Consider the following 10,462-nt stretch of genomic DNA (forward strand, 5'->3'; position numbering starts at 1 on the left):
TGGAGATGCGTGGTTAGGTAAGGAACTTCCATTTTTCACATTCATACTTTTGGTAGTAAAACGTTTTTTTTAAATTTTTGATGAACCTTAACTGCCTACACATTCTGTCAGAGTTGCTTTGGCTGGACTAGGACAAAGACAGATGAAGCCCTTTTGCCTGTACTTAAACAGCTGAACTCACAACAGGTAAGCATGTTACTGGAGGATTTTATGTTGTTTAACGCTGGCTTGAAAATTTAAAAAGTAGTATTTTTAAAATAACCAACAGAGCTTCAACAAAAACTATATTACAAACCTAAATCATTTAACAGACTCTTGGTCAACTTCTGTGCTGAACTACAACCCCTGCAATTCCATTGAACTTGTGGGCTGTCACAAGTTGTAAGTCAGCATGGAATTAGGCCTTATGCATGTAGATATTAAAATTGTAAGTAAATATATTTTTAAAATGACATAACATTAGATTGTAAATTCTTTTGGGCATACATGTTGTACAGTTTGTGTGCTGTGAAGCACTTTAGTATAATTTTAAATGCTGTAAATTAGTAAAATCTAATGGTTCTTCTGCCTGTCAACTCCTGAGTTCAGGCTTCTGTTTGTTCTGCAGTAGCTGATATTACAGATTCCTAAAGCAGCATAGGTAAACCCCATTTAATCCCTACTTCTGGTGCAGTGAAGCTTGGCTCCTCTAGGATTTTCAAAGCAGGCTTGCCAGTCTTCCATTCATGTAAAACCTGATCCGTCTGAATGTTTTTAAATGTTCTCTCAAACAGTTTGGCTAAATGAGTTTGTACTGTATTTTCTATAAAGCTTTATATGTTAGTAATCTCATCAGTTCTTGCAGGGAGATGCAGCTCCTTGAATATAGGAGTTGGTAGATAAATGGAGGAATTGCTTTTAAAATACTTCTTGTTTTATAACATAAATATACTGATGACTTTTAGATCTACACACACACTGTTAACAATGTGGAATCTTAAGTGACTCTTTCAAAAGGGGTGCAGGTAAGGCTTAAAATGTTGCAGTAAGCCTTCAATTCATTTGATCAATGAGAATAACGTTTTATTTCACTGGTTTGTGCAAATGAAAAGCATAGTTGTAGGGTTTATTTAGTAAAGTAATCATTTTATTATGTTAATAGATTTGCATTTGAGAATATGCTAATAAGTATGTGTGTTTGCAGGTCTGGGAGTCTTCATTTGTGCTGTAACTTCAAATAACGTATTAGAAGCATAAACACAGTATTTGTAAAACGTGCAGGGAATTTTGCTTCCTTAACCATTAATTTGTTTCTTTAAATAGGGCTGTAGTGTTTCCTGCTGTAAGGAAGCTTTTAAAACTTACTGAGTAATTACACAGTAATATAATTACTAATCTCTTCTAGTAAATCATCTTGTACTCTGTATATTCTTGTGATTCATATTTCATTTATTTGAGCAGTCTTTGTTCTACACCAATTTAGACTATTGCATAATCTATTTTATTTATAGAATGCCTATCACCATGGTATCTAAACTTCACCTCTTTAATTGTTGTGTATACTTGTAGACTCAACTTCGAATTGATTCATTCTTCAGACTAGCACAACATGAGAAGCAAGCCATTAAGAGCCAGAGACTTCGAAGAGCTGTGACTTGTATGCGGAGGAAAGAAAAAGAAGCAATAGCTGATGAAATTCAGGAGGCTACTGCTGTTGTAGAAAGAGAATTTAAACACGGTGAGGAAAGGAAAGGAAAAATAGCTGTCCAAGGTACAATGGATCTATCTACTGCAGCACAAAGCCAAAGGATAAAAAGGAAAAAACATTCAAAGTCCAAAGAGGAGAGTTTCCATGGAGGCGGTTTCATTGGTGAGGTGCAGCTGTCAGAAGGATCCAGTGGGTCTTCAGGGGAGGATTCTGAAAGTGAAGTTTTAAATAAGAGCAAAAGAGGAAAAACTGTCAAGGAATCAGCAATTCCGAAAAACGCAGTGAGACAGGAGGAAGACGTGACTAGTAGCTCAAGTGGTGAGGGTGAAGATGAAGAAAACACAGTCATGGTGACTGCCCGATCTGTGTTTGAGGGCAAAAAGGGAAAATCATGGAATATGAGAGGAAGAAAAAAGAAAAAGTGCTAACTGTGTGGGGGGGGGCGTTGTTTATGATCAAGTCTTCATCTGTAAATACTCTAATGAATTGTCTGGTAGAAAAGAATAAACGTAAATTATCCCCTTTTTTTTTTCTTCTGTGTATTGTATTGACATTTTGACAAGACTTTTTAAATAAGAGGCAGTTTTAGCAATTTTGAACTGCAGTTTTTTCAGGACAATTATTCAAAAGGTCCAGTGTTGGTCTTTTTATTCAGTGAAAGCTTCCATTAAATAACTCAGGAAAAACTCCTATTTACTTTACAAAATTGGGCCTAACGATGACATGTCAGTGTTATTTCCTAGGAAGTGAGATTGCGTCACCATCTATCAACTTCACAGTTCAGTGAAGTTTGAGACCTGATGTACAGAATTTGGGAGTACGGGGGAAAAGAAAATAAGTTCAGACAGTTTTGGTTCTCTTATCCTCTTCGGTCTGCCTGTCTTCAAAAGTTTCATGTTCCAAGTCTGTTGTTTACTACATCACTCATGGTGAAAAAAACCTACAGAATCGTGTGGTAACGGAAGAGGGAAATGGCAGCACTGTGAGAATTTAAAGAATCCAAAGACAAATAATCTCTTGTAATATTAATCTTAAATTATACTTTCTGCCTTCAGATGTGTGTAGGAGGAAGAGGGACTGAAACATAAGCCCTTGTATCAGAGGCCTGGGCTAAAGTTGCGGTCAAAACTTTGCTCATATAAAGCAAAATCAGGCTGTGAGCTCGAGGCAAGCCCGGCTCACAGAATCTGACAAGAAAAGCGCTGATATTGCAAAATACACATTCCTAAGAGATGGTAGACACAGAGCACTCATGCAAACAAATTCCAGAAGGATGGTACCAAAACACCTCGATACCAGCACATTCCCTAAAGATAACAAGAATACACTGACCCGTCCTAAAGATAAGATCAGGACACTGTGTGATGGATAGAGATGTACAAGATGGTGGGTCGTAATCAACTACGTCAGAGGGTGTCAACTAACTCTGCCAGAGGAGCAGTACATAACTAGTTTGTATTGATGTATAAAATGGAGCCTCAAAGGGAGTATCTCTGGCCAGTCTAGGGGGGAATGGAAAATCCTGCCATTCACTGAGCTGTGTCCATTGTCACAGGGATACATGTGCTAATGTAACTGTAGACATTGATCCGGGGAGCTAGGACCATGCTACGTCAACAATAAACCTGGCCAGGTGCCTTCATACCTTAACGGATCTTGTGGTGATTGGGCGGTTCGCTCGAGGTCTGCTGTGCCAGCTGTTTGCGCAGAGCTGGGATGGCACACAGAACACATGCAGCCGAACATCTGACGACAATGTGTATGACTCCCATTTTGAAGTCATGGGAGTCATCTGAGCATGTCCAAGGGCAAAAATTGTCCAAATTCAGAGGTGATGGGAAACTTAGACTCCATTACACCTTACATAAGACGAAACACTGACAATGATGCAGGCAGTGATTCGACGAAAACACCCTGTTGGTGTTTCAGGATGCCTGCCAGTCTCTGGAGTCCTGGGAGGCTCCCTGCTGTAGTACAAGGAGCCTTTCAGACCCTTTAGACAGGGTTATAGGGGCTGGCAGGTTTCCCACTCTGAGGTAGCAGCCCTATGAGTCCCTGTTTGAGCCAGGACAGCTCTGTGGCCAAAAGCCTAGCCTCCTAGCTTCCAACTGGGACTCCCAAAGCTGGAATATTCCCTGCCAATTAGTAGCTAATCGAAATTGAATATATTTCTCTGTTTCATGACTGTTCAGTGAATAGACAAGAATTCCAATTTCATGTTTTGTTTCAGGAGCAACATATCCCAGCTAGATGCAAACCAAAATCCCTAAATTTTGGCCAACTCTGCGTAAGACCAACTAAGCCCTGGTCTACACTTGAGGTCGGATTTAGCAGCATTAAATCGGTTTAACCCTGCACCTGTCCATACCACGAAGCCCTTTTTTTCGACTTAAAGGGCTCTTAAAATTGATTTCCTTACTCCACCCCCGACAAGGGGATTAGCGCTGAAATCGGCCTTGCCAGGTCGAATTTGGGGTACTGTGGACACAATTAGATGGTATGGGCCTCCGGGAGCTATCCCAGAGTGCTCCATTGTGACCGCTCTGGACAGCACTCTCAACTCAGATGCACTGGCCAGGTAGACAGGAAAAGGCCCGTGAACTTTTGAATTTCAATTTCCTGTTTGGCCAGCGTGGCAAGCTGCAGGTGAGCAGAGCTCATCAGCAGAGGTGACCATGATGAAGTCCCAGAATCGCAAAAAAGCTCCAGCATGGACCGAACGGGAGGTACGGGATCTGATTGCTGTATGGGGAGAGGAATCCGTGCTATCAGAACTACGTTCCAGTTTTCGAAATGCCAAAACCTTTGTCAAAATCTCCCAGGGCATGAAGGACAGAGGCCATAACAGGGACCCGAAACAGTGCCGCATGAATCTTAAGGAGTTGAGGCAAGCCTACCAGAAAACCAGAGAGGTGAATGGCCGCTCCGGGTGAGAGCCCCAAACATGCCACTTCTATGATGAGCTGCATGCCATTTTAGGGGGTTCAGCCACCACTACCACAGCCGTGTTTGACTCCTTCAGTGGAGATGGAGGCAACATGGAAGCAGGTTTTGGGGACGAGGAAGATGATAGCTCACAGCAAGCAAGCGGAGAAAGCGGTTTTCCCAACAGCCAGGAACTGTTTTTCACCCGGACCTGGAGCCAGTACCCTCCAAACGAACCCAAGGCTGCCTCCCGGACCCGCCAGGCGGAGAAGGGAGCTCTGGTGAGCGTACCTTTTAAAATACTATACATGGTTTAAAAGCAAGCATGTTTATGATTAATTTGGCCTGGCATTTGCGGCTCTCCTGGCTGTACTCCCAAAGCCTTTGTAAAAGGTTTCTGGGGAGGGTAGCTTTATTCCATCCACCATGGTAGGACACTTTACCACTCCAGGCCAGTAGCAGGTACTCATGAATCATTGTAGAACAAAGCATTGCAGTGTATGTTTGCTGGTGTTCAAACAACATCTGTTCTTTATCTCTGTGTTATCCTCAGGAGAGTGATATAATTCATGGTCACCTGGTTGAAATAGGGTGCTTTTCTTAAGGGGACATTCAGAGATGCCGGTTCCTGCTGGGCTGTTTGCCTATGGTTGAACAGAAATGTTCCCCGCTGTTAGCCACGGTGAGGGGGAGGGGGGCAAAATGCGACCTTGGAACGAAAGCACATGTGCTATGTATGTAATGTTAACAGCAAGGTTTACCATGAAAGAGTGTACCCGTTGTTCTATAAAATGTCTTTTTAAATACCACTTTCCCTTTTTTTTTTTTCCTCCACCAGCTGCATGTGTTTTCAGGGATCACAGGATCTTCTCCTTCCCAGAGGCTAGCGAAGATGAGAAGGCGAAAAAAACACACTCTCGATGAAATGTTCTCTGAGCTCATGCTGTCCTCCCACACTGACAGAGTACAGATGAATGCGTGGAGGCAGACAATGTTAGAGTGCAGGAAAGCACAAAATGACCGGGAGGAGAGGTGGTGGGCTGAAGAGAGGGCTGAAACTGAAAGGTGGCAGCAGTGTGATGAGAGGAGGCAGGACTCAATGCTGAGGCTGCTGGAGGATCAAACTAATATGCTCCAGCGTATGGTTGAGCTGCAGGAAAGGCAGCAGGAGCACAGATTGCTGCTACAGCCCCTGTGTAAGCAACTGCCTTCCTCCCCAAGTTCCATAGCCTCCTCACCCAGACGTCCAAGAACGCGGTGGGGGGGCCACCAGCCACCCAGCCACTCTACCCCAGAGGATTGCCCAAGCAACAGAAGGCTGGCATTCAATAAGTTTTAAAGTTTTAAACTTTTAAAGTGCCGTGTGGCCTTGTCCTTCCCTCCTCCACCACCCCTCCTTGGCTACCTTGCTAGTTATCACCCTATTTGTGTGATGAATTAATAAAGAATGCATGAATGTGAAGCAACAATGACTTTATTGCCTCTGCAAGCGGTGATCGAAGGGAGGAGGGGAGGGTGGTTAGCTTACAGGGAAGTGAACCAAGGGGCAGGGGGTTTCATCAAGAAGAAACAAACAGAACTTTCACACTGTAGCCTGGCCAGTCATGAAACTGGTTTTCAAAGCTTCTCTGATGTGCACCGCGCCCTCCTGTGCTCTTTTAACTGCCCTGGTGTCTGGCTGTGCGTAACCAGCAGCCAGGCGATTTGCCTCAACCTCCCACCCCGCCATAAACGTCTCCCCCTTACTCTCACAGATATTGTGGAGCGCACAGCAAGAAGTAATAACTGTGGGAATATTGGTTTTGCTGAAGTCTAACCTAGTCAGTAAACTGCGCCAGCACGCTTTTAAACATCCAAATGCACATTCTACCACCATTCTGCACTTGCTCAGCCTGTAGTTGAACAGCTCCTGACTACTGTCCAGGCTGCCTGTGTATGGCTTCATGAGCCATGGCATTAAGAGGTAGGCTGGGTCCCCAAGGATAACTATAGGCATTTCAACATCCCCAACGGGTCTGTTCCTGGTCTGGGAATGAAGTCCCTTCTTGCAGCTTTTGAAACAGACCAGAGTTCCTGAAGATGCGAGTGTCATGTACCTTTTCCGGCCATCCTACATTGATGTTGGTGAAACATCTCTTGTGATCCACCAGTGCTTGCAGCACTATTGAAAAGTACCCCTTGCGATTTATGTACTCACCGGCTTGGTGCTCATGTGCCAAGATAGGGATATGGGTTCTGTCCATGGCCCCACCACAGTTAGGGAATCCCATTGCAGCAAAGCCTTCCACTATGACCTGCACATTTCCCAGGGTCACTATCCTTGATATCAGCAGATCTTTGATTGTGTTGGTTACTTGCATCACAGCAGCCCCCACAGTAGATTTGCCCACTCCAAATTGATTCCCGACTGACTGGTAGATGTCTGGCATTGCAAGCTTTCACAGGGCTATTGCCACTCACTTCTCAACTGTGAGGGCTGCTCTCATCTAGGTATTCTTGTGCCTCAGAGCAGGGGAAAGCAAATCACAAAGTTCCATGAAAGTGCCCTTACACATGCGAAAGTTTTGCAGCCACTGGGAATCATCCCAGGCTCGCAACACTACGCGGTCCCACCAGTCTGTGCTTGTTTCCCAAGCCCAGAATCGGCATTCCACCGCATGAACCTGCCCCGTTACCGCCATGATGCCCACATTGCGAGGGCCTGTGCTTTGAGAGAAGTCTGTGTCCACGTCCTCATCACTCTTGTCACCGCACTGACATTGCCTACTCGCCCGGTTTCGCTTTGCCAGGTTCTTGTGCTGCATATACTGCTGGATAATGCATGTGGTGTTTAATGTGCTCCTAATTGCCAAAGTGATCTGAGCAGGCTCCATGCTTGCCGTGGTATGGCGTCTGCACAGAAAAAAGGCGTGGAACGATTGTCTGCCGTTGCCCTGACGGAGGGAGGGGCTACTGATGACGTGACTTACAGGGTTGGCTTATAGGGAATTAAAATCAACAAAGGGGGTGGCTTTGCGAGAAACTGAATGGCTCCCTCAAGGGTAGAAGTCAAAACCTCAAGGACAGAACTCAAAACTGGGTTTAGCAGGCCGTTGATTTCACAGAGGGAGGGAGGAGAAAATGAATACAAAACAAATCTGCTGTATTTCTTGTTTTGAGCCACTTCATCTATCTTTATACATCTTGCTGGCAGCAGACTGTGCAGTACGACTGCTAGCCATTGTCATCTCCTGGGTGCTCGGCAGAAGACGGTGCAGTATGACTACTGGCCATCATCTTCTGCTGGCTGCTGATTAAAAGACCGTGCACTGCCGGTAGGACTCAATCACCATGAGACGAAACTTAAAAGGGAAATGACCTGGCTGAGTCACTCCCATGTTTGCCCAGGCGCCCCTGACCTCATCGAGGTTGGTTAAAAGAGCACCCAGGACTACGTTGACGACAGCTACCAGTCATACTGCACTGTCTGCTGCCCAAAGGCAATAAACTGCTGCTGCGTAGCAATGCAGTACCACGTCTGCCAGCACCCAGGAGACATACGGTGACGGTTAGCTGAGCGGGCTCCATGTTTGCCGTGGTATGGCGTCTGCACAAGTAACTCAAGAAAAAAGGCGCAAAATGATAGTCTGCCCTTGCTTTCACGGAAGGAGGGAGGGAAGGGGGGCCTGACGATATGTACCCAGAACCACCCGCAACAATGTTTTAGCCCCATCTGGGATTTCTACCCAGAATTCAAATGGGCAGCGGAGACTGGGAGAACTGTGGGATAGCTATCCACAGTGCAATGCTCCAGAAGTCGACGTTTGCCTCAGTACTGTGGACACACACCACCGACTACATGCACTTAGAGCACTTGTGTGGGGACACACACAATCGACTGTATAAAAACGCTTTCTACAAAACCGACTTCTATAAATTTGACCTAATTTCGTAGTGTAGACATACCCTTAATTTACCATAACGTAAGAGTATCTATATTGGTGTAACTTGACTGTGTGTTTTTGTTTTTGTTTTTTCTGCCGAACTTTCCTCTCTGTAATACTGCTTGCCACTTCCCAGCAGTTCTCTGGATCAGTGAGGGCCACTCCATGAGTATAGCCAATTTTTTCTTCCCTTAGCTTCTTGTAGAACAGGTCTCTACCAATCTGAAACATCCCTCTCTATTTTTCCTATTTATCTTTCCTGAGTTTTTCCAACTTCAGTATTATTCTATGGAAGTTTAGGTGCTATACAAGACTTCAGGGCTATAATGGGGCTAATAACCTGGAGAAAGATATTTGCATATTCCTGCCTCAAGAAACGTGGATAAATCCACTCAGTTGTACTGGTTGGAAAGTCACTCTATATGAAAAGAGGAATTTAGTGGTGTAACTGTGTCTTTCTAGGGGTATGAAGAATGTGCTTCAAGCTCTTGAAGTCTAGGAAATATCAGAAATTAAGAGTCTCTGTTCCTTTTTGGGGGAGAGTTCTGAGTGTAAACTTGAGTTCCGTTTAATGTTTCCATACAGCTGAAAGGCCTTAGTTTTAACTTTTCATCATTTGGAAGTCCACGCACATACAGCGAACTGCATGGAACTTTATTTATCTACCTCCCAAGGACGAAAGGCTGGGGTGACTTTGATAGGATTTGACCTTGTGGTTCCAGGGCATCTAGTATTTCATGGAGGAGTCTTACAGCAGTAAGCCATCCCCTCTGGGTAGTACCTTTTGTAGAAAGTGAGGTGTTCTGATACCCCAAGCATATATCCACAGGAGTGGATTCAGATGAAAGAGGTGGCTGCAGATCTTTCTCTAGTGCAGCGGTTCTCAAACTGATCCATGGACCACCAGTAGTCTGTAAGCTCCATTCAGGTGGTCCGCGGATAGTTCCCTCTAAGGTGCGTGCCTGGGCGGCTGCACATAAGAGAATGAAGGGCCACCCACCTAATTAGTGGAGCCACGCAGCCGTGGCTCCAGTAATTAGGTGCCTGGACCCTGGAGAAGATGCACATGTAATGTGAGGTGGTGGCCCTGGGGGATGGAGGTAGGTGGGAGGGGGCAGTGGAGTGAGAAGAGGGAGTGGTGGGAATTTGGGATTTGCAGGCTGTGGTGGCCAGAGAAAGAGGTGACTCCCCAGCTCCAGGGCTGTGGCTGTCAGGGAGAGATGGCCCTCCCCAGCTTCAGCTCTGTGGCTGCTGTGGCGGGGAGAGAGGGAGAGAACCCCCTCCTTTCCAGCTCGGGGGGCTGCCACAGTGGGGGAGAGACGGCACACCCATCACATTAGAAAGGTAAGACTACTGATATTAAAATATGCGTTGTGTGCTTTTATTTGTAGGAAAAAAATTAATTGTTTTTTATATAGTGCTTTTATCCAAAGCACTTTACAATAGCTAACGGTACAAACAACATTTGAAAAGAGCATTAATTGGTCCGCCGAGACCCTCAGTAATTTTCAAGTCCACGAAAAAAAAGTTTGAGTACCGCTGCTCTAGTGGTCAGCTTGCCTCACATTTGAGACTAAGTGGGTTGTGTTTGACAGGGCTCCCAAATATAAAATATGCTCTCCAGTATTTACTGTTGCTGAGTATGGTAGAATCCTGCTGTTCTTTATTTAAGTTCTAGCGAGATTTCATTTTATGATTATTTTTTAATAGTAGCACCTATAAGCAAATGAGATTGGGACCCCGTTGTGGCTAGATGCTATACAACGATAGAGTAAGAGACAGTCTCTGCCCTGAGGCATTTACAATCTAAATAAGATAACTTTCAGAGACATGCATATGTGGCTCCACTGATATAATCGTGCCTTTTGGAAGAGATGGGAGGGGAAGATGACGATGGAAAAGATTCTGATATGTGGAGTCTTATAGA

At 44.8% G+C, this 10,462-nt stretch overlaps 1 protein-coding gene across 3 annotated transcripts in view; it reads left to right on the forward strand.

Moving 5' to 3' along the window:
• ERCC5 (ERCC excision repair 5, endonuclease) overlaps window positions 1–2,888 on the forward strand; it is a 37,846-nt gene extending 34,958 nt beyond the window's left edge. For all 3 annotated transcript variants that reach the window (XM_073349098.2, XM_073349088.2, XM_073349077.2), the window contains exons 16-17: window positions 102–186; window positions 1,549–2,888. In XM_073349098.2, the coding sequence (XP_073205199.2) occupies window positions 102–186; window positions 1,549–2,115 (652 nt within the window). In that variant the 3' untranslated portion in view covers window positions 2,116–2,888. The remainder of the gene's footprint in view (window positions 1–101; window positions 187–1,548) is intronic.
• The last annotated feature ends 7,574 nt before the right edge of the window (window positions 2,889–10,462 follow it).

The sequence above is a fragment of the Lepidochelys kempii genome, chromosome 1 (genome assembly GCF_965140285.1).
Source record: "Lepidochelys kempii isolate rLepKem1 chromosome 1, rLepKem1.hap1, whole genome shotgun sequence".
Taxonomy (NCBI): domain Eukaryota; kingdom Metazoa; phylum Chordata; order Testudines; family Cheloniidae; genus Lepidochelys; species Lepidochelys kempii.